The 24,239-nt window shown below is 37.3% G+C and overlaps 2 protein-coding genes across 2 annotated transcripts; both read right to left on the bottom strand.

Annotated features, from left to right (window-relative positions):
* Positions 1 to 1,181: 1,181 nt before the first annotated feature.
* On the bottom strand, positions 1,182 to 11,991 carry GCK72_023208 (uncharacterized protein; the record flags this gene model as incomplete). The annotated part of the gene is made up of 10 exons (XM_053735288.1): positions 1,182 to 1,316; positions 1,371 to 1,463; positions 1,513 to 1,956; positions 2,002 to 2,172; positions 2,221 to 2,873; positions 2,922 to 3,181; positions 3,231 to 3,626; positions 3,698 to 3,821; positions 4,079 to 4,271; positions 11,845 to 11,991. The coding sequence occupies 10 exons, from the start codon at positions 11,989 to 11,991 to the stop codon at positions 1,182 to 1,184; spliced, it is 2,616 nt and encodes an 871-aa protein (XP_053578854.1).
* Positions 11,992 to 17,500: 5,509 nt separating this feature from the next.
* GCK72_023207 (uncharacterized protein) lies at positions 17,501 to 20,161 on the bottom strand (the record flags this gene model as incomplete). Its single annotated transcript, XM_053735287.1, has 12 exons — positions 17,501 to 17,590; positions 17,642 to 17,772; positions 17,818 to 17,912; positions 17,957 to 18,012; positions 18,114 to 18,272; positions 18,386 to 18,448; positions 18,495 to 18,591; positions 18,636 to 18,748; positions 18,893 to 19,048; positions 19,314 to 19,520; positions 19,790 to 19,846; positions 20,129 to 20,161. 12 exons carry the CDS (start codon positions 20,159 to 20,161, stop codon positions 17,501 to 17,503), a joined length of 1,257 nt encoding a protein of 418 aa, XP_053578853.1.
* Between the last annotated feature and the right edge of the window lie 4,078 nt (positions 20,162 to 24,239).

Below are 24,239 nucleotides of genomic sequence, written 5' to 3'. Positions count from 1 at the left end.
CAAGCAGACAGTTTTTGAATGAGCAATTTATGTTGATGCAATAAGAGCAGTGAGACTCATGAGTTGACATTTGAACTGAGGGGATAGCAATAAGTACGAGCAAAGCTCTCTTACCTACCAATCAATAGCTTTGAAGAGAGAGAGGGAGTTTCGCTCTCTATCTCTTTTGTTCTGCGTCTCTTGTGTCTCGTCGACTCATCTCTCAACCTAATTCAAAGTGGGTGAGCATAATACGAGCAGCTTTGATTTTTTGAAAGTCATAGACATTTTCCGATTTGCGATGTAAAAGTTGAGGTGGTTTTATTCTGAAAAATGAGGTCAAACTGCGATATTGAAATTTAATAGACCGATTGTTTTATTTTATTAAAAACTTCTCCAGAAATGTACAGAAAAAGGTTTACAACTTATGATTGGGGCAATTTAATGGACAAGTAAACGTTTTTTTTTGAAATTTTTTTTTGATACGGAGAAATAGTCACAAAACCATATGAGGAGTGCAAATAGGGAATTATTACCAACTTATGACAATTAAAATGTTTTTGACTGGGGTTTTGAAATACATATCACTGGGGTTGTGAATAGGAAGAAAAAATGCTGAATAAATTGTGAGACAAGACATGAGACACAGAATATATAGGAGTTTCGACAGAAAATGAGAGTTTTTGAAAATTGAAATCACATTGTCATAAGAGACGGGGATCACGAAGTTTGGTAGAATTCTGATCAGTTGTATAAATATTTAGAGCTAGCCAATTCTCCAGCACTATCTATTCACTAAAAGCAGAAAAATGTAGCGAAAAGGCGAGTAGAGAATATAAAGTGAAATAATACAAAGGTGGAGTAAAAGAATTGGAAAAAGAAAGAAGTTCCCGTGAGAAAAGATGAAGAATCGATTTTTGGAAATGTCTAGAAAAAGCTAGCAGACTTTTTGCAGCCACTATGCCAAAGTGGAATTATGAACATATCACATATGTCAAAAGGTACATGACAGATTGGAAAACGAAGAGAGAAGAGAAAAATTAATTCTTGATACATATGCAGATCTATGGAGGAAAGTAAGATTATTCGTTTTGTTTCTTTATGAATTAGTTAGAATTATGCCCTTAACTCGTAGCAGCTTTGATTTGATTTTTGGTTTGGGTAGATTGGTATGACAGAGGAAAGTTGTTCTTATTCGCTTATTATGATGATTGTTGTAGTTGTTGCTGTTGCATTTGCACTTGCAATTTGAGATTTCTCCATTGCATTTCCGTAGTGCAAATTGTTGCTTCTTGTCCGTGCAGAGCTGGCCAATAACCTTTATGAATTGCAATAACCTAGAAAAACAAGGTTGTTATTTTGTAAATTTTTATTTCCTGATCTCAACCCACTTTCTGCAATGTTTCCAATGCACTCTGGTTTGGAAGGGTTTCCAGAGCAGCAGAGCTCAGACGACCAGCATCATCTGATTCACCAATAAGAGCCTGAATACAAATAAAACAACGTTTTTCAAAGTGTATTTTATTATTATACCTGCACACATTGCTCTGCAGACGCTGAGATACTCGTCAAGTCATATCCTCCTTCCAGGGCCAATACGACTTTTCCATTAGCGTAACCCAACAAAGACTTTGTCATGTATCCAAACATTTCCGGAGAAATTTCGTAACCACCGAGAGCATTCGGATGGCCATGACATGCATCAAAACCAGCTGAGACCAAGATGAAGTCTGGACAGAAACTACTCAAAATTGGCTCAACGACTGTTCTCCACGCAGCAAGGTACTCTGGATCTTTCATGACGTCTCCGGAGAATGGAATGTTTACTGTGAATCCTTTTCCATTATTCTTTCCTATCTCAACTACAGATCCGGTACCAGGGAAGAAGTTTCCGTTGTCGTGGCGATGAAGTGACACGTAGAGCACATTTGGATCTTCTTCAAAACTCAATTGAGTTCCGTTTCCGTGGTGAACATCCTGAAAACAGCTATTGGAAGTTTTAAAAATGTGAAAAGCGCTTACCCAATCTATGATAGCAATCTTTGCACATTGTTCTGGGTATTTGGATTGCAAGACTTTAGCAGTCACAGCAACGTTGTTGAAGAAACAAAAGCCCATGGCTTGCTCGTGCTCCGCATGGTGGCCTGGCGGACGAATACAAGCGAAACCGTTCTTGAGGCGACCTTCGGCAACCTGTAATACGTCTCTTTCAGATTAACTTCTACTCAAAGCTACTGTTACCTGCGAAGAGAGTTCAATGAGTGTTCCAGCCGCTAATCTAGCTGCTGTTTGAGTGCTCGCATCATTAAAATAAGTATCAGAGTCGACTCCGATACCTCCACATGGAAGTTGAAGGAATCGCTTCAATGGTAATGAGTTCGCATCAATCTTCAGACAAGCAGTTGGAGATACAGCAAAGAATGTGGTGTACGTTTGGGAGTGAACCAATTGAAGTTGTTCGAGAGAAGCCTTCTTAGCTGTCACTTTTTCACATCTTTGGACATGTCCGTGTTCGATAAGTTTAGACCAGATGCTCTGGATTCTGCCTCCATTCTCTACATGTGAAGCGTTGTTTCCACAAGTACATTCATGTTTGACCATTGATGGGTCATAGGCTAATCCGGTTGAACACATTGGCTCTGGTCGTGGAATCAAACCGGTTTCTGCTGCAAGTGCTTGGAGTTGTTGAAGTTTGGCTTGTGGAAGGAAGCCATTGTAGAGCTCTGCAAGACCCTCTGCTTCTGGATCTTCTCTCACAAGACTTTTTCGTCGGAGAACTAGATCACGGATCTGTTGTTTGAGAAGTGATTGGTATTGATTGGAACCAAGGCTGGCGTTTGAGGCAAGCGAAGAAGTGGATGAGGAACCCATCAGACTGTTCCTGTCGAGGAAATCTGAAATATTAAAACTATAGTAGGGATTGCAGGCAATTTTACACTCACCTCCTTCATCATTAATACCACCGAGTTCCAATTTTTTGTTCAACAAGCTTGGAAGACTGAGGAACGGACTGAGGTTAGCCACCGCCATGAATGCATTGACATTGAGATCTTGCCCAATTGGCAAACTAAGACCATTGAAAGCTCCAGCAGCGGCAAGATTCGGAAGAGAAGGAGATGGCAGCATAAGATGTGGAATATTGGTTTGAGAACTTGACTGCATGAAGTCGAGTGGCACATTTTGGGAAGTTTCGCTGTCGCTTCTGAAAATGAAATTTTAGTTGGCAATTTTCTTAATATTAAGAGCTATACCTTTTGAGTTGCGGATGTGTAAAGCTGAACTGTGAGTTGTTTTGTTGAATGTGCTGGACTGGACTGTTTCCTTTCGATAAAAGTTTCGCTCTTATCTTCATTTTTAAATTTGGCTCAGAGTTCACTTTTCTGAGTTGGAATTCACTGGCTTGTTGAAGAGTGTGAGCATTTGAATAGTTATTCGGCAACCGATATGGTTCAAAGTGTGGTGATGAGACATTCATCTGCGAGTTGGAATTCTTCAATCTCTTTCCATTGTCATGACTGTTCCCATTGGTATGAGATGTCAAATTTGACTGACTATTGCTTTCTCCTTTACTCCTATTTGCAATCATATTTTTTAGCCGGTCTTTGGTGAGCTGTGAAATCGTTGTTGAGTTTGATCTTGGAATGTCACTGAAATAAATGATGGTTGTTTCCGGCTAGACAAAAGGAAGTCACAAAATAGCTCGGAGGAGGAAACCCACCATTTTCGATTTGATGATGGCGCCGCTGGGTGGTGCTCTTTTGTCGGCGTTTGTGGTACGGATAAATTGCCATTTGATGTTGAGAGAAGGTTGGTAAGTGAGTTTGCCAAAGAGAGCGGCGCGACTGAAAATGACAATAACAATCTTTGAATAAAAAATATGAACGGACTCATAATTGTAACTGAACTTTATTCCAATGATCAGTCTATACAACTTCTCAGAATGATGTCTGTTCAATTTGTTTTTAGACAGACAAGTGATGGCAACATTATTTTGTCGTGAACCACGTTTTCTCACTATTCTCATAACCTGTCACAGACACTCTCCCATAATCTCATTAGTCTGAAAACCTTCTCGAATTTATTTTTAGACCCTCAGTACCTGGTCCAGAATTCTGATCTTCCGACTGCTGACTGATCAACAACGGATTGACGACGCTCCTCTCTGCCTGCAAGTTTTGCAACTGTTGTTGTTGTTGCAACGCAGCGTAGAGATTGTGCATGTGTTGAACGCTCAGCTCCTGCTGAGCGCGTTGAAAGTGACCAATGAGGTCCATTTGCTTTTGCCGATACTCCTGAAATATGAGAGTGAATAGATTATTAATGTCTGAGATAGACGAAAAAAATGGATAGACATAGAAAAAGCTCAGTTTACGTGAATATAATATGATCTTTTCATTTTTCTGCGCAGGGAAGACCCAAGCTGATGGAAAGGAAAAGATCCTCCATTTCAACTACAAAGTTTTCCAGAAGAACCAAGACGACCAAATGAAAAAATAGTGTTGTCTTTTCCGTCTTCTTTTTCTTTTCTCACTATTTTTAGAGGGGGGGGGGTGCGTCGTCAAATGAGATAAACTTAGAGACAACAGAGTTAAAAACGCATCAGAAAAATGAATTGGTGAAATTGAGATAGATAGAAAAAAAAAACTACAAAGGTTGAATCGGAGATATAAATAATTTATCTCTAATAATATCAGTAAGACATGACTAAGCATGTTACCCTGAGATATTTCAACAGAAACAACAGATCAGACAAAATGTTCGTCTTCCTGCTATCAAAACAAAAAACGAAGTCAACCAAAGTGTGCTCAGCTCACTCGCAGATCACAACTGAGCAGACTTCGTTACGCCTGACTGCGTTGCGGACTTTTGAATGAGCTGAACAAGAATTGTGAGGAATTAAATAGTGAGTCAGGAAATTGATATTTTTCTTTTGACAAAATACGAATAATAACAAGAGTTTGACTCCGCCTACTTTTCTCTCCTCTTTTTTTGATTCATAATATTTTGGTTGAGGACGAAGAGAGAACGGAAATGAAAAAGTGCAATGTAAGAAGGAGAGCCACTTTTAAAATGGACAGAGCGGTAACATCTTTTGGAAATGCATATAGTGATGGCAGATGCCTTCTTTAGAGCACATCTGCTAAATTGTGTGACAGGCGCGGTCCAATTGAAGTGTGGAATTAGAAGAGGAACAAAGAAATTGTCTACTCGAAAACAATACCCAAAATAAAAGAGAAGGCTCATTAGTGAAGCCGTCCGAATGAGGCAGTTAAAGAAGTCGCCTATTTTTAGATCTTGATGTTCAGAGACTTTGACTCATAGTCATCTTCTCTTCTCGCTCATTTCCAAATCTGTTTACAACTTCTCTCGAGTCAAAAGAAGAGATATATTTATACACACATGCCCATGTTTTGTGCAAAGGGAGGAAAAGAAGGAAAAAATGGATTAAATTAGATTGAATTGTGATCAGAATACCAAACCAAAATACACTTTTCAAAAGAAATGCCCAAAAGACAAAGAATGCCCAAAAATAGATGGGTGGTTGGTGTTATCTATTGCACCCAGAGGATTTGGTGCCCGACGAATTGAAACAAGAAGCAAAATGGAGAGAGAAAAAACGGAATAAGGTCTTTTGAACTTTTGTGTCCCAACCTAGGAGAAAAAGAGGAAGAGAGAAGAAATTGTCTATTCATAGAACACGTGAGGTCTCTACTACTGGAGAAAAAAAGAGAAAACTACGGTTAGTAAGAAAGAAGCGTGTTTATCTATATGGGTATTTTCTAAGAAATTTTATATGGCAATATTGAAAACAACTAAAAGATCTGTACAGAAGAGAGCTTCAATGCGAAAATGTCAGAATGGTCAGTTTCAGTGAGAATCTAGTCCGTACTTATATCCAGACCTAGACACATTATATTTTTATTAAATTAGGTGTGACTGATTAAAAAATGTACCGCCCACTGCTCCAGACAACGTTTTTGGAATTTCCCGAGTAAAAATGATAATAAAACCATAAAGTTAGAGTACTATACATATATTTAGAACAAGTCTGAATCCCTAGAAACCAAATGTCTAGACTAATAAAAAAGTACTCAAAGTCAGAAAAAGATGATTGGAATCGACATTGGTAAAAATTCTAGTAATGTGACGAAGTAAAAAAACTTTGGACTGTATTCAAAAATCAAAAGTCACTGAAAATTTTAAGGGCCGGCAATTTCACTAATCAGCTTAATCTTTGCATCGGATTTAACACTGAATGCGTATACATTGCGAACTCAAAAACATTGATATTCGTACTAGGAACGCGTGTGAACACTGAAAAGGAAGCAATGGTTGATTTGTTTCTCGTAAAAACATGTGACGATGAGCTTTCTAATTCATCTTGCTGAATATTGGTCGAGAAGCCGTAGGAAAAAAAACACGTGCATCAGGACTAATACATCTTGTAGTATGCTGATTGTAAAATCTATTTTCGAAACTTTACTCTAGCTTTCTCTACTATTGATAGGGTTCACAAACTATGATTAATTGACGGTTTTTCAGGAAAGTACTTGCTGAAATATTGCATTGTTGAGAATAATGGATTTCGGAGTGAAAATCAGAAAAAAATCCAGAAGTCCAAAACTAAGAAATGAATACCGAACGCCAAAAGCAAGAATTTACTCATAACCTGTGTTCAGAACAAATATAAGTAAAAAAAACACGTGTTCGATATAATATGATATTTATGAGAGAACCGCTAAACACTATTACAGCTCGCGCAAAGTAAGTATTCAGAATAGAGAATAAAGAAAACAAGTCTAATCTATTCAATCTCCGATCCCTCATTGCTTTATCCCTGTTTTTGATATGAATATGCACTTTTATTTCGAGTCGAGTACAACTAGGGAATTTGAATCACATAGTGATATTGGATATATTGGTTAAAAATACATTTTCAGTTTCATTAACAAAAGCAAAACGGCAGCAAAAAGCAATTTTCAAGTGAGAACAACCAAAACATATGAGTCACTTGATGTCGGCGGCGTCTCATATGTTCCAAAAAAAGAACACAGGAGGGTCTAAGAAATTCTCGTCTACACGCGACAGAGACAGAATAAGAGGAGAACGGAAGTTTTGGTAGCGCTGAATTACAGAGAAGCAATAAGAGAAAAACGGGAGGATCGGAAAGTTTGGAGGTTGGAAAACAAGTGGGAAAACTGATTGCTGATGTTATTTTTTGCTTTCGAGCTTCTAGGTAACTTTGAATGGCAAAAATGCGGAAAAATGGATAGAAGAGATTAACGCATGGAATTTGATTCCGGAAGCAAAATAAGTAAAATGAGGCAGAATCAAGTGAAAGACATGCAGATTACATTTTGCAAAAGTGAATGTGAGTGAGAGAAAACCTTCACGTCTCTTTTTTTTTCTTTTTTTAGCCACACATTCATTAGTCATAGTGCACAACTGCTTCTCTATCTTTTTTTTTCCTTGTGAGACTATAGACTTGACAATGAGAATATATCTGAAAATAGACATGAGAGAGGAGGGACTCGTGTGTGTGTGTGTATGTGTGTACGTATGCATGTGCTACATTATCAAAACAAAGAGATGTAACAAGACGGAAGTGAGTTGTATGGTACTCAGAAGTGAAGTAGTGGAGGCTTTCAGGAAAATAGTAGTGGTAGAAGGAGTAGTTATAGTTTACAGAGAATCGTCATAGCGACTCCAAACATAAAATTATACAGAGGTTAAATGGTATTAATTGAGAATATGTTTTTCTATGATTATTCCTGGGACACACGAAAAAATTGATTTTCCCAGAATGTGAGTAGTCCACTCAAAAAATCAATGAATTCGATCTGATTTTATACGTAAAAAATATAAAAATAGAAGAAATAGCAACTAAGCATTTTTCAGGATTGGGCATCACAAATTTGGCAAATTTCTTACAGATATAAATTTTAATTTTTTAAAGTAGCACTATTGAAAATAGAAATCTTATCTGTCACGCAGTTCAAGAACTTTCAAAGAATGTTTAATCAAATGAAAGCACGCACGCACTTTTAGACGGAATATTAAAATAGATTCTTCTCTTCTTTTCCTTTGAGAAAAATTCAGAACGAAGCTTCGTATAGTCAGAAGACATGTGTACTTATGATATTGTAGTTTGCTACGCTTTCAATACAAGCAGGTGATACACTTTTTTCACACAAACGTGTTTCAAAGGTGTTTTTGTTCTATTTTAGAATCAAAACAGAAGATTTTATATCAAGAGTCCAGATTTCGAAATCCGTTAATAATGTTACCAAATATTACGTAGTAGTGGCAATCGGATGGATAAAAGTGTAAACCGACTAATCTCAAGATCCGTTGGCTCAGGTCTCACTACTTTAGGAAGCATTTTTTGAATAAACAAGACAAAGCTGGTCTAGCAGAAAAATAGTATAGAGGTTACAAGATTTGTAGAGTATTCAGGGGTACGGTAGTACAATATTTGGATCCAAAACAAGGAATTATCAATAAACATTGATCTCAGCACATGTAAGACAAGTTTGGTAAATATTCTTATTTTTATGGATTTGAAGACCCAATATTAAAGTTAGAATTATAGATTATCTTTAAGCAAATTAGAAGTTTTTTTTTCTGCAGGTGTGATCAAGTATTTGATGCTTTTTGCATGGAGTCCCCCGAGCATTTCCTGTTATTTTTGCACTGTATGTACAAACACAAGCCCCCCACATCATTTATACACACAACCACACACACACACAAAATTCGGCAAAACAGTGTTGATGTTGGTTGGACTGTCCGAAAAATCAATACCATGGGGATCTCGTCATAAATATGAGGAAAAAACGGTGGAATAGAGAAAGTAGGGGAGAAAACGAGAACCAAGGCAAACAAAAACGACGCAAAAACTGAGCGCACACTATTTTTAGTGAGTCTGAGGCGGTCTCTCGCAACCGTCGCGGGAAATGATGTAGAAAAAAGGAAAATAACTCTTCCGAGTGAAAAGCAAACTTTCGAAAAACGGAAGAAAACACCTGGGCTTCCTTTTCAGGTGTATGTGAACTGAACAGAGATAACCATCACTAATAAAACAGTAGTGGCTACCATGACACTTCCTAATTCTATTCTGAGTGTTGTGGAGTCGTGTTGCTCTTATCAATAAAGGTTATAATAAAGAGAGAGGAAGATAGAGTGAGGAAAGAGAAATAGTTGCGTACATGTATATATGTCAGTGTATGGGTATCTATTAATAGATTGTGAATGGCAAAAACACGAGCACTCTCGATGACACCACACACCCCATTGATGCACATGAAAAAAGAATGTGAAACACACTGATACAAATGTAGTAAAAGGGATCGGCTTTGTGTTTTGGGTGTGAGAACAAAAAATGAGGAAAAAAGTGAGAAAAAGTAGGCGAGCATGTGGTTTTTCTTTCTATCAGTGTCTCAATATTGCTTCCTATCACATGGGCAAGTCATATCAAAAAAGAACCTGAAGTTTTTTTGAATGCGGTCAAAAATAAGTTTCCGGTTTTTCTATGGTTACCAGTTTAGTTTACAACTAGGTCTTTCTTAATTGATCGAAATATCAATTATAGTCTACTCGAACTCTTTGTCCTAGCGACAGAGTTAAATTTATAACTTCCCGAGAATCTAAAAGAAAAACAAATTGTAGACAGATAACTCATTTTTATAGTTTTCAGTTACTTATAAGACTAGTCTACTTGATCAGAAACTTTCATGCTTAATCCAAACATATCTGAACGTTCAGAAATCAAACTTATTTTGTGATGATGGCTATTTCAAAACGAGATTGTCGTATTCAGTACGGTATTTCCGGTAAGAAACAAATAAAAGATAGATGATTCGGTTACCTAGAGATCTATAACAGGCAAAAGTTTGGGATTTTTAATTAGGTCAACTCAGGTGAATTAGATTGGCAGAGAAGCAACATTTGGAATCCAGCTCAATTTCTGTTACATGATACAAGTAGCTGATCTAAAGTTTCCCAAAAATGATTTAGAGGGACGAATAGAAGATAGAAAAAAGTTGAAACTTATCCTGGGCTTTTGCATGTTTTTCGGACAAGAGGATAAAAGGAAAAAAGAGACGAAACGAGAGAAGAGTCATGAGGTATGAGAGCTGTTGCCTAATGTTTAGTCACAATTTATCCTAGAAGTGAGATCAAGAATGATTCTAGCAACGAGGCGGACGGGACCTCCAGTATTTATTCACCCAGCCCTCATCACTCTGGCTGGTCCTCTAGTTGTTCTATTTTCAGCATTCTGAATGACTAGTAAGCAAAAATAGTATGAGCGACAAAGAAGAGCAGACATCCTGGGACGGACGGGACAGCCAAAAAGGGAAAGCCTTGTTGAGAAGCGGATTGACAAGACGAAGAAGATGATCGAGGCTCTTTTCTCAAAGTTATTTGTACATGCGATGGTAGGATAAGAATAGAAACAACAAAAATAAAGGAAATATGAAATGCCTAGTTTGTTTTCATCTTTTGAGAATATCCAAAATACGGCGAACCGATTTATCTTGGGTTGGTGGAGTTCCAGTCTACTTAGGAGGGATACTCACAGATAAAAAAACAACCAAACAAGGAAGAAATGAACGAGGAACTCGCCGGAAATTGGTCTCAGTCTCGAATGCTGATCTTTGCATTGAGGGACCTGAGACATGACGCAAAGATGATATATATTGATGGAATCTAGAATTTTAAAATGAAGAGCCAGAAATGGAAAACTTTATTTGGGAAAACCGAAGAAGGGAACTGCGATCGAAAAACAAACAAAAATAAATCTCATTTCGTCCTTTTTGTCTTTTTTGGGTGTGAATTGTTGATATTAGATGGGTCACAAGAATATACACATTATAGGAAATAAAGATGAAAAGTAGGCTGATGACGTTCATTGTCGCTTACTCGTTTACTATAAGGTTTGTTGTTCTAATGAAAGCACTGATGGGATGACAATGGCAGAAAAACAAAAAAAGAAAAAGAAAGGAAGAAAGAAGGGAATGTAACTATTTTCAAGCCTTTGCTTTTTCTTCTCCTCCTTCTTTCTCTCTTCCTTTTTTCTATTCTCATGATGTACCCTCTCGTCGATAGACACCGACAAACAACATCGTCAGGTTTTCCAGGCTTCTATTTTCGACACATCCGGAAATAACCTCTTCTTCCTATCTTTTCCATTGCTTTTCTATTGAAGAGAAAGTGTGGGGGTTGTTGAACTTTTTTAAGAACAAATTTTTTAGAACACTAGAACTACACTAAAACGAAATGCAAAACAGAAATCTGGATATGGTGTAACATGATTCTACAGTACTCACAGAGGCCAAAGTGTGTTTCAAAGAAAAAATAAGTGGCTGGTACAGTTGAACGGATATGACGACAATCAGGAGTGCTAAACTTGTCAAAGAAACTACAGTTCGCCGATTCGACACCTTTCGATGAAAACCTAAGAGATTAAATACAGATACGCCCACATTTATTACAAAAATTAATATCCGGTATCATCTAAAAAAAATGGGGTGGGACGTCATCATTCAGGGATCGACCACAGTAAGACGAAAGGTAAGTTGCAACCATTCTCATTCCAAAAATAAACTGGAAAATGCGGGGACAAGATAGATTACTGTGTCCAACGCGCCTTCGTCCCGCTTTTTTAACAGTTTTGAGAACCAATCTATCTTTTTTTTGAAAGATTTTTATCTTTTCGAAAGGAAAAGTAAAGTAGAGAGAAAGTTTTAAATAACGGGATTGCAAACTGTCGACCGAAAACGATTTTTTGAAGCGGGTTAAACAAAAAATTTGACTGAAGTCACATATATGGAGAATCGTATTTTTGAAATTCGAAAAACTTACCTGAAGTTGGTTATGTAGCAGTGAAACTTTTCCAGGTTCAAGACTGCTTGCTGCCTGGGCTAAGAGAGCCTCTGATGTCGACGGCAGATTCGGAATTCCAGATCCTGCCCCGCCACTGCTCCCTGCCGAGGAGCTGGCTTCTTCCATACGTCTGTAAAACTGTATAAGTTTGCAAACACAATATAGACTTTAGAGTTTTGAATGCGTTCTCATAAAGTTTAGTCCGGTCAGATTTGATTTGCTAGAATTGTTTTTTTACGTATTCATATGAAAAGGATTGAAATAGAATCAGTAGAAACTCGATAGGTGTGAAAGTGGACACTGCATAGGTCGGCGGTGTGTAAGAAAGGACGAAGCCGGTTGGCTAGCGATAGATATGATAACAGCTGATTAGATCTTTAGATTTTTTGTCCGCAGTGTTTTTCATTTTAAAAGTGTTGTTATGGGGATTTCCGAAAGTTGCAGATACTTTACGTAAAATAACTCTATCAAAGATCAAAACATAATTTAAATTTTGCAGGTTAATGTGTAATTTTAAAACTTTGAGTGCGACTATAATTATTTTTTGTCGATGATTTTTTGAATAGCGAAAGTGTTAAACAAAACATCTTATTGAGGAAGTGTGACTCTTGTTGAAAAGAAAAGAGCGCGTTTCTAGCAAGTATTTGAAACAATGCTACCCCCGGGATGAAAAGACCACCCGCGACAAAGTTTAAAAATGAAAAGACCTGGCAGGCACAAGCGGGACTAGTCAAGAAGATTTTTGGGAGGAGATCTCTGAAGACTTTTCTCTATGTGTTGCTTTGAACATTTATAGATTGGGGAAAAAGACACCAAATAAATAGATTCCAAGAGAACACCGATTTTTGATAACAAAAAATGGCCAACAACATGCAAATCTGCAAACAAACAGTACTTGGTGATTTTTTAAACACATTTCTTGAAAAGAGTGCTATTGAAATTGGTTGAAAATTATAGTAACCTGACTACTCAAGAAAAGATCCAAATCACTAATAAATATGGTCTAACGGGATGATGATTTGTTCCTAAACACATTTTACGTATTTCATTTCAAATGATGCGGAGGTGTGAGGACCATCTTTTGCAAACGAACGGAAGAACAAGCAAAAAGTTCATCAGTAATTTATGACTAACGTCAGAAAAGAGGTTTCAGCAAGAAAAAAGTGGGTACCTCAAGAAAAGGGAAAACGGAGAAAATCGGAGTGTCGCGGACCACTGGAGAAAAATGAGACAAGGAAAAGCAAAAAGAGGGAAAAACGCCGAAAACGGGGTGGATAGAAAGAAACTTTTGATGCAGAGAGTCCGCATTATGTGGACTATTCAATTACAATAGGGAGAACTGGTCAAGAAATGCAGCAAAATGGCAAAGAGGAAGTTTAGAAACATTTACGAGTCATTTTTCGAAAATTTAAAAGTTGAAAACTAATTAAATTAGGTTTCAGTCGTAACAAAAATGTATTTTTAGACGTCCTGAGTGTTGGAAAACACGTGAGAAATGCCTCATCTCTTATTTTCTCTCATTCCACACCTCTTTTGCGAATCTCATAAAACCCATCATTTCATAAATGAAAGCTCCTTCATTTTTCAATATATTTTTGTGTTTAAAAATAGAATAAGGGATTCATCATATTGAAAATAAAGTAGCCAAACCAAGAAAGTGTCAAAAATATCAACTTTTACGGTCAAGGGTAATTAAATTTCAATTAACAGATGATAATCATCGCATCACTTTCTTTAATGAAGCCGAATTTGAATGAATGAAGAGAGACGAGAATCGGAGAGAAAAATGGAGTACACTTGGTGGAGAGGGAGCAGCGAGGCAGACGGTAGTAGGGATGAGGAGATGCAGACAGGCCAGTGTATGGTGTGGAGAAGACGGACATACGGCCTCACTCACACAAACACTCACAAATACTCACTAGTCTCCGAGAAAGAGGAGTCGGGAAGAGGCTTACGGGAATTGGATACGCAGAGATAAAAACAGCGCGGGACGTACATCACGCAAATAGAAAGGAAGACCCGAGAGGAGGGCCACCAACAATCCAGACCTTCCAAAAACCCGAATGGACCAGATAAACATTGTCATTTTGGGTTTAAAAATGAATGAAACCATAAAGTTTCGAATGATCAAAAAACTTTAGAATATCAGGTGTCAGGTTTTTCTGGCTAATTGTGTTCCAAAGCTTCCGTTTTATTTATTTTTGTTGAAAAGTGAACTGAACTTTTCCCAGAAAAATTGATTCCAAGTTCATGTACTTCCGATAATAGGGATACTCTATAATTCCTGTAGCTATTTTGGATCCAGAAATCTTCCGATCAATCTACTATCAATTCTTGACTATCTTTCTAAAAATAGACTATCAGCTGATTGTCCGAAAAAGCATTAGCATTCTCCAGAATTTAATCGTATTGATAACAAAACAGAAAAAACGAATACAAAAGTAAACAAAACGAACAAGGTATCTCCGTCACCCGACAATGATCACAACCTTCTTTACTGTGTCGGCGCCTATTTTTCTCCTTCCTATCCTATATGGTTGCTTTGCTATCATCACGTTTTATAGAGGTGCAACATGTTGCGATCGGCGTCGAGGAAACCCAAGAAATAACTTTCGATGGGTGTTTGTATGCGGAAGACACGTATTTATGTGATGATTGTATGCGTAGCGTTCCGATTTCTCATCTTTTCGTTTTTTCTCGTTATCGTTCTTCTTTGTCGGTTGGTGCATGCGTGACGATTGTATCACGGGGTTTTCCTTTTTGAGACAAAAAAAAACGGAAAGGAAAAAGTGAAAACAGTATGAGAGGAATAAGAAAATAATGTTGGGACAAAAAAATATGATTCTCAAAACATCGTGATGAAAATGATGATGGCAAAAATTTAAAAGGAGGATATATTTCACGAATGAATAGGAATGTGATTGAAAATTGTCCTATTCTGAAAATGTTTACGTAATTTTTGATTTTCAGCATTGACTACTCCAGATGTATGCGAGATGGGCTGCTAAGAAACATACATATTCGGGAACAAACTAGAATACTGATGTGAAAGAAATTCATCTGCAGCACATCTAAGATTGATTATTCCTAGAATTTGTGATATGAGCACTCTAATCCAATTTGGTGTCTGCCCGAATTTTTGTGGGCGGAAATCGGATTAGCGAAAATAATTGTTGTATTATCATTGGAATCAATTATAAGGAGAACCTACGGAATCAGAAGTTCATAAAACATGAACTTGTGTTAGGTACGTTTGGAAGAGCTCATCTAGATTAAAGCTACGCGAATTTGGAAAGTATGCACTATCAAAAATTCAATATAAGCACTTGACTAGACTGGGTTACTAGACGAGACATAGCCCGTCAGACCTCCATGTCTACCTAATTGAACTAGTATACCCGCTAGACATAATGAGTTGACGTGAAAATGAGGCAGATGTTGGTACACAAGCTGATCTCTGGGGTAACTTAAAAACATGTACAACTTTAGAGCAGAGATCGATAGTGCAGAGCTTTTCAAATGTTGGAAGCAGAAAAAAGAGAAGACAAGAGCGCGTTTCTGACCGGAAACTTATGCATGCACCTTCGAACTACAAAGGAACTTCTTTGAAAACCTTTGGCACGTGGAGATTTTTCTTGCACTAGATGTTTTGCCCAATTCGTCAATACAAAAAAAGACTCACCTTCAGTCATTATATCTTCAGGGAAGTTGATAAAGGAATAAGAAGAGAAGTGTAGGTTGGGGGAAAATGCTGAAGAAATGAAATGTTCCGACGTTTCGTTGCCATGGAGTTCTTGAATCTGGAAAAAAAGTATCGTGGTGCCACGAATGTTGGGGAGGTTGTAACGGAAAATTATTGGAAAGGTATGATGAAAAGACATGACTAGATTGACATGAGATATTTTTTTCAACTATTCTAAGAAATGAAGTCAGGAGAGGAAAAAAAGGATTGTTTACTATATGGATTAGCTTTGTTTTCTAGCTAACTTTGGTATGTGTTTAATGACAAATATGAATATTCAGCTGGAATTTACTTTGGAGAATATGAAGCTATGAAGCATCATTCAAAATAATTGTGAATTCTTAGAGAATTGTTAGGGCATTTGAATTGACACATGAATTTCGAAATGGGTTTGTGAACCAAGAAATCTTTTTTAAGAAGTGAACATACAGCGTAGTTCAAACTCTGTAGAATTTTGACCAAAAGTTGTAAATGTTCGCAGCCTAAACTCTATATAATCTGTGAGTTCAAAAAAGTGTGAGAAAGTGGAAAAGTCAGTCAAATTAAAAAATATTTTATTTAAAATGGCGTTTTCATTTTCAAATTAGTGTGAACTTTACTAACTTTCGACTGTACCCGCTTATGCTGCTTCGATATGTAAAGTGCTTGAAATATATAACTCGTTTTTTGAAGATTAAAACATTTCCAGTTTTTAAATTTTGACATGTGTATGTTTCTCTAATCTTTACGTTCTCAAATTTTAGTGAAGAACTGCATCGCATTTTTGATGTTAAACACCAACTTTTTGAATGAACGTTCATGAATCAGAGAGAGCATCTTCCAAATATAACATAGAAAAACTATTTCAGTCACATCTTATCTAAACATGTTTTAAAAGTTACCGTAAACTCTCTAATGGAATGGCCGGCTGGTGTATTGTCTCCTACCGGTTTGGACTTCTACCCATTGACATATTTTTCAACTAAAAAAAAGTTTGTAAACTTAGAATAATGTTGGAGAGGTCGTTGTTTCATAGGAGCCGTTCAATTATATAGCAACGATCTATTAGAGAGTTTACGGTATATGATGACAGCTGAAGAGTTTCAATGACGACCAGAAAAAAGATAGAGATACGAATGACAGTTTGAAGACTTAATCGAAAAGTTTTTTTGATAAAACCCTGGTGTACCGTTGTCATAACCTTTGTTTTTATACGTGAACTGTTTTTTTTCGTTAAGCAAAAATGCTACGACCAGTTTCCTTAAAACAAACCATATTTTGCATTGAATTAGAATATGAATAAAACAGAAGGAAAAAGGAAAAACAAGCAACCAGCTCCTCTTGACTCCCGTCCCGTCAGGACTTTTCTAGGACGAATGGCGAGCCGTTTGCCATGGAGCCGTCGTTTTCTCGTTCGACAGAAAAAAGAAGACGGCCGCGAATGAGAAACAAGGAGAGAAACAAACGTTGTGTGTATTTTTTTATTCAAATCGAAACGGCAGAAAGACTATTCAAATGAGGGCAGAGGCCTCAAGCAATTGACTTACACAGCACTTAGACATGAATCGAGAACGGGGAACATTGAGCCTCTTTTTTTTGTTGAGCGCTTTTGAAAAAAGAGCCTTTCATCCGCTTGCATTCTCTTTTTATTCAATTTAGCTGAACACCGACTAGTGACGTATGCATGTTTCAATGGGCACATCTTTTAGTGATGTTCGTTCAATGAGAACGTCTAGACAAAAATCATTCCATTTATTTCGTGTTTCTGATACCCGCACGTACCAAAAATGGGTTAAAGAAGTAAAGTTAATGTACAATCAAAGACTACGACAAAATTTACACATACCAAAATGAATGAAAAATCACATCATAGAATATGATAAAAAGTTTAGTCGAGATCAAATGTCCGAACAACTAGAAGAAACCTCCAGACATGCCAATATAGTAGAACCAGTAGAAAATGTTGAAAGCAGTGAAGAGAAGTGGGAAAAGTTTGGCAGAAATCTGAAATTCTAGTTTTTCTAGTCTCTAGTTTCGAGTCGTGAGATCCCGAACCTCATCAATTTTCTCCCCATTCACAAAAATTGGACTCTCCATTTGCAAGAGCAGCTTTTGCCGCTTTTCTTCACTTTTACGACGTCGCACGTTCCCGTTCCCATCGTTTATTTGAATGGTGTGAGTTGCATCTGGAATAAAATCTCCAGTTTTAAAATAAACTAATCTAGCCAAACCTGAATTCGTTTCTGTGATTTGAGGTCTCTGTCCAGACAATCTTGACAGCCACTGTTGCTCAGAATCACTTCTCATCATAAGTTGCTCTTTACATCTAAATTTCACATTTTCAAAATCCCTATAAAATCCTTTTCTAACCTATTGTGTCTCCGCCGCTTGGCCTCCAATTTGTCAGCAAAACCAACGACAGCAAGCTGAAATAGAGATATCAAATAATTCAAGCTTTCAAGGGTGTAATCTATGTGTTATGTGCCACACGAGAGCATGGAGTCCCATGAAAAAAGAAAATTGTTACCTCCACAAGTGACAAGAAAATGAATCCAACGCATCCAAACATCCAAATGTCAAGTGCTTTGACATAACTCACACGTGGCAAATTTTTTACAATATTACCAAATTGAAATGTGAGAGCCATTAATGAAGATACTCCAAGAGTGATTCGAGCAGGAAGAGCCTGAAAAAAAGTTTTACTTTTGATAGTTTAGTATAAGATTGGATTGTTCAGTTTGTTTTCAACACGACAGCATAAATAGTTATTATGAAGACTGCAGAAGCATATTCACTCACCTTTGTATCAATCCAGAAAGCAATCCAAGAAATGAAAACGGACAAATACGTTGGCATGTATGCCTAAACAATTTCTCATTGTTTTTTGACTTCTCATTTCAATGTTTACCTGCAGGACATAATAACCGTACAATCTTCGGAAAGTGAACTGCACTTCCAGTTGATCCCATAATCCGGCGGTATACACTAGTGTTGCATTCATGTGTCTGTATTACTAGTTCTTGTATTATTCATTTTCACACACGCTTACTTGATATCCACCAATTCAAAATCTGGCAGATTCTTAGAATCTGGGTCCGGTATAGTGACTGCATCCCAATCCCTCCACACAATTCTCACTTCTGCTGTGTTATATGAGTAGCTCTGAAAGGAAGAAGATGGATTCTTGTTTCGTTTAGTTTTCAATTCATTCATCGTGTTTTTGTTCTATGTATTTCATCACAACTGTCAATTCCACTGCTTCCTTCTTTTGGGTGAACGAAACGACAACCACTCATTATTTCTCACCTCGAAAACGAGATTGCACGATTGTCTGTCCATGGGAAAATAGGTCAAGTCAAGTTTGCACGGACCGATGAGAGACACTCTAAAGTTGAGCCAGACAGTACCATTCGGAAATATCAAGAGAAGTATGTTTTGTGATGGCGAAGCATGAATTTCTACCTGAAATTTTAATATTTGTTTCTCTCATTTGGAAGAGTCTATTCTTGTATTAGAATAATAAAAGTACAACACGTGTATTCGATCTTTTATATTTATGAATATTATATACTGCATCCCTCTTCTCCCAATATATTTCTAAACCCAATTTTCAACGCATGTTCAATTTGTCGGGTGCGTGTTTCCAAAAAGTCCACACATACATACGTACATGCTCTCCTAATAAAATTGAGGGAATTGGTTGGATCCATAGGACTACCGCACTCACTTTTTTGCTATTCACGAAACACACGTTCGGTGACCACATCGTTGGAAGTTTATGAGAGGCCAGTGAAATGTTTTTCAGACAATAATTTCGATCGGAGAAATCCAGACGAGGGTCACGCCAGATTTGGGAGAACCAAACATCTGCTTTGAAACTGGATGAGAATTCGCTGATTTCCGTGATGGATTGGACTGTTAGCTCAACAATAACCTGAAAAAACAAAACGTTGAATCCAATTTTTTGATACAAACAACATCGAATAGAATATTGGATGTTTTACGATGGTTTTGTTACTTCGAAACAGATTGAAAACCCTAATAACGTCGCTTAAAGAATAAATATAGCTAGAGCGGCAAAAAATGAATCGGTTTGCTACGGAATGGATCCCTTTTTCAAAATTTGTTTTTAGGTCTTCATTTAATTCAAATTGCTAATATCAATCAACTTTCATAATATCATAAACATATCGTATCAATTACCTCTGTTGAGTTAGCACTTGGCAAATTGTTTTTGTCGTAGGGGTCATCGAAGAGTTCCTAAAAATAAATGCATTTCTTATCCAATTTTAACTAATTGAACATTGCCGCCGGTCCCTTTTTTTCCCACAATATCCAGATTTTTGAAGTTCTTGACCCCTGGTTAAAACATTAACGATCATCCCAATCACGTCTTAGCTCGTTTGCATGTTTCGTGTGTTTCTTCTTTTCTATTTCCAGAATGACCAATTCCACTTCATAGTTTGAGTCCCTCAGGCAATGGATTAACGGGCGCTTTCGTATGGGAGAATAGTGAAAACCGAAAAAAAGAAGAGTCCATACTTTGGTCGTGACTAACTCGACGATCTTGCACATATCTTCAGTTATTATTGACGACTGTTCAAAGTTGGAATCGGCAACAAAGAAATAAGAAAATTGAGTTTGCAGATTTTCCTATTGGATTGTTAACTGATTTATAGCATTTTTCTTATGTTTTGATCAGTACAAAACTAGGGTTGTGAATTTAACTAGTTCAGACTTCAAAGAAACTGTTGTAGCTTCACCAAAAGTCTTTCATCGTTACGCAATGATATCATGATTTTCGATCAAAAGTTTTTTCCAGAATATTTAATTGATCGATGTATTTACCGAATCTACTTCAATGGCCTTGACTTTTAAATTATTTATGACTTGGTTTGAAAAGCCAATGCCATCTGATGTAACGTTACGCTTCAGATCTAGTATGTCTGTGAACAGAGATGAGTAAACATCTCAAATCAATCATAATGCAGGAACAAGTTTCTCATAAAATCCCATAGTCCCCTTTTCAATACTCTTACACTTTTTTTAAAAAGATAAATTTTGTCGGATGAGACGCGAATGGATGCGGATGAGCAGTCCCAGAAAAGAAGCAAACGAGGAAAAAGTAGGAAGCTTTTCACCCGAAAAAAATACGTGAAAATGTGGATGGAATGAAACGCAATAAAAGTGAAACTGCCGGCAGTCTGTCTGATTATATGTGTTATTTTCTTTTGCCATCTATCTCATTCGGGTTTGTATGTGTGAAAAGGGTACTTGGTGGTTGTGTTCGAGAGGAAAAACATAACTGAGAGAATGGAGCATGTGGTTAAATGAAGATAAAACAGAAAAAACATCCAAACGTTTGAAGTCTCAAAGTGGTGGAATTAGTTTATACAAGAACTATCGAAGACGCGAAGACAACAGAATGCCGATAATGTTGTCTTTCTGCACTTTGGAAACTAAACAAATAAACGAAATGAACACTGAAACTTATCAGATGATATAACGTTGTCGAAATAGTGTGCACCGTTTTTCAGAATTTCATGGAAATGTCTAACTCTCCTAACTGGGATCACTTCCATTTTCCTAAACTTCCTCATTGCTATTGAACTTTTGTCTTTCATTTTGTATCTCTTTTTTCGAGTGTTGTTTTTTTATTTATCAAGTAGCTCCTTACTCCTCTCTTCTTTTTACTCTATCCCCTTTACTACTTCATCTTCTATGGTCGATTGATTCTTTTCTCCCCAATTCAAGTCTCGACTCTTGAACTGAAGAAGAGGGCCTATAAAACCTTCACATGGAATACATGAAAATTAGAAGTGACGCTGCAGTCCGACCACGTCTTTCTTCGTTGTTCCCAATTTTTATTCTCCGATGTCAACTGAAGCTGAGAATCCAATTAAAACGAAACACACACCGGACTGGGACGAACCGGCTCCACAATTTGGTCAGAAAATCCGGTCCCCTACCATTTTTCGTTTTTCAACACTACTAATCAGTTAAAAAAGAAATGGAAACAAAAACAGCTCCAAGCTTTGGGCAAATAGAGCTCTCAAAATTCGATTAACATTTAGAATCTGTTGTGTTGGTGGCGTCAGGGAGGGTGTACTACACACTTCTTTTTTGTCTATCTCATTCTTTACATTCTTATTTTCTTCTTCACGTCTTCCTTTTTTACCCCACTTTTGAAAAATGATCATTATCACGCCTCATTGGGTGTGCATAATAAATGCGAATGAATGATTCCTGGGGGCAGTGTCTGTTTAGAGCTTGCTAAAAGGGTTTTTGTGGGTAAAGAGTAGTCGGAAGAGCATAAAAATCATATTCTCGGCCCTTTCCTCTACAAAAAATGAGCTAGAATGAGGAAATAGGGTTGGGTTGAGCTCAAAAGTGCACGTTGCTCTTCGACCTCTTCTCTTCAACCAAAATGACAATAGCTCTGAGATATGTTGCAACATATTCACTTCCGGTGATGTCAATAATAGATCATTATTCTCCTCTATTTCTTATACCTACGTTGCAAAAGCACGTACACCTAATAGGCAAAGAATAAGACATGGGGAAGCAGCTCTAACCCTTTTCCAACCCAATTTTGGAGCAAGATCTGCATGTAAACTGGCTCACCGACACGCATTCGCAGATATTATAATGGGTTTCCTTCACCATCACTAAAAAAAAGTAAGACGGAGGGGAGGGGCACAAAAAATAGAAAAACGAGACAATAGGTAAAGAAATCTACATGTATCTTTCTTCCGAGCTGTTTACATTTATGCACTGGGTTTCTTGATCTATTTCAGAGAATAACTAGTTGGATTGGGTTAAAAACTGAAGGTAAGTTGAAGACTTAAAACGGGAAATGTCAAAAATGGAGTCTTACGGAGATCGAGAAAAAGAGGAAATGCATCATAAAGGATTATATGAGAAATTCAGAACCGAATGTTAAAAAAAAACTTCGAAAAATTTGATAGGAAAGCTTCAAACATCGGACGTCTCCAAAACACCCGAAATACTCACCTTACTTCAGAAGCATCTTCCCCCAACTCAATTTTCTCACAAAACTATATCGAATAAAGGAACCCCGGGTGAGATGACGTAATACTAACCTGTAACAAGTTTTTCCTCAGCGTTTCATTTATTGCTGTACACGGTTCATCTTCTAACCGTTCTTTGCGGAACTTTTTTCGTTTACCACCTTCCCGCCTCCGTTCATGTTGAGGAGATGGTATGTTAGGATAAGAAAACGTTCGATCTGGTGGCATTTGACCAAGTTCGATGGAATGCTCCTAAAAATTATAATGAGAGAATTTTTCAAACGAAGCAAAACCTGGTTAGCGGCTATTTCTGCTAAACGATCGGTGTCGCCAGATGACAACTCGGGTAGCAGTAACACGATCCGAGCCAGATATGATATAATCATAACGCTGGAGAACAACGGTCGACGAGCACCCGACGACTGAGTTTGATGGGACGGAATTGTGGCAGAGTGGTGATGGACAGTGTCGAACCAAAAAAAGGAGAAGAACAAATCAAATCCAAATATGACTGAAATAAAGAAACAAGGCAGTTGGGAGAAGCGGAAAAATGGGAGGGGTGGATAGAAGAGGAGAAGTGGGTGGAGACAAAAGGAACAACACAAGAGACGAAAGGAAAGGGACCAGTGGTGCCGCATCGGAATGAGGTGTCACAGCCAGAACTGCCTATGTGGGCGTGGTCACCGAAGGGTGGAGAGCTCGATGAGCCCCCTCTTTTTTCGTTTGCCTATCTAGGGATAGAGATGGAGTGTGGGATGAAACGAAAAGGGAAGACGATGGCTTCTTAAACGGGAATAAAGTGGAATGGACTCACTTTGCGGGTTTCCAATTGTGAACAATACCGAAATTTTCAGAATGTGAGCATAAAATTAAAAACACCGTCACAATAGAAGTATAAAATTTTTAGATTCTACGAGACATCTCTCCCAATAAAATCAAGGAACCAGAAATTCTGGAAATTGAGTTTTTGCAGTCACGAAGAGATCAATGTTCCAACTTGTGAAAAGGAACTTCTTCAACTAGAAAACATAAACTCAAGTCTCAGAGAAAAAAATTGACTGTTATCAGGAATGCTTTAAATTTAAAAAAATATCTCTCTACGAATTTTCTATCTCTATGAATCACAATGTTCATAGCTGGCTATCTTGCAGATCTTGACGTCGCTAAATAGACTAGTTTATTTCTCACTAAGCTAACTAAGGAGAACTGAATCACAATTTGAAAAAAATATTTCTTTTTCTTCGGGTGTTGTTTTGCTCATCTTGTTGGAAAATAGTGCAAGACGATTGTGAGGCTTTTTTTTGCGTGCGCGGTAAACAAAGATTTAGGAGTAGAAAACTGAAAAAACTGAAGGAGAAGTAGGTAAAAAGTGGAAAACTGAAAAAAACAAAACAACTGCCTAAAATTCCTAAAACTACAAAGAGCGCTTCCATTTCAGAAAATAAGTTTTAGTCCAGAATGTGAGTTCATTTTCTCCCCTGTGGGCTAACTGGAACAAATCCATCTGTTATGTGAGATATACTTGTGGTTTTAGAGGCTATATGAAAATAAGAAACAAAATGTGGAACTAGAGAAGAGCTTCAAAAAAACCCATTGCTCCTCCGGGATTATTAGTATTTTCC

This window comes from Caenorhabditis remanei, chromosome X (assembly GCF_010183535.1).
Source record: "Caenorhabditis remanei strain PX506 chromosome X, whole genome shotgun sequence".
NCBI lineage: Eukaryota > Metazoa > Nematoda > Chromadorea > Rhabditida > Rhabditidae > Caenorhabditis > Caenorhabditis remanei.
This window is presented reverse-complemented; position numbering and strand designations above follow the sequence as displayed.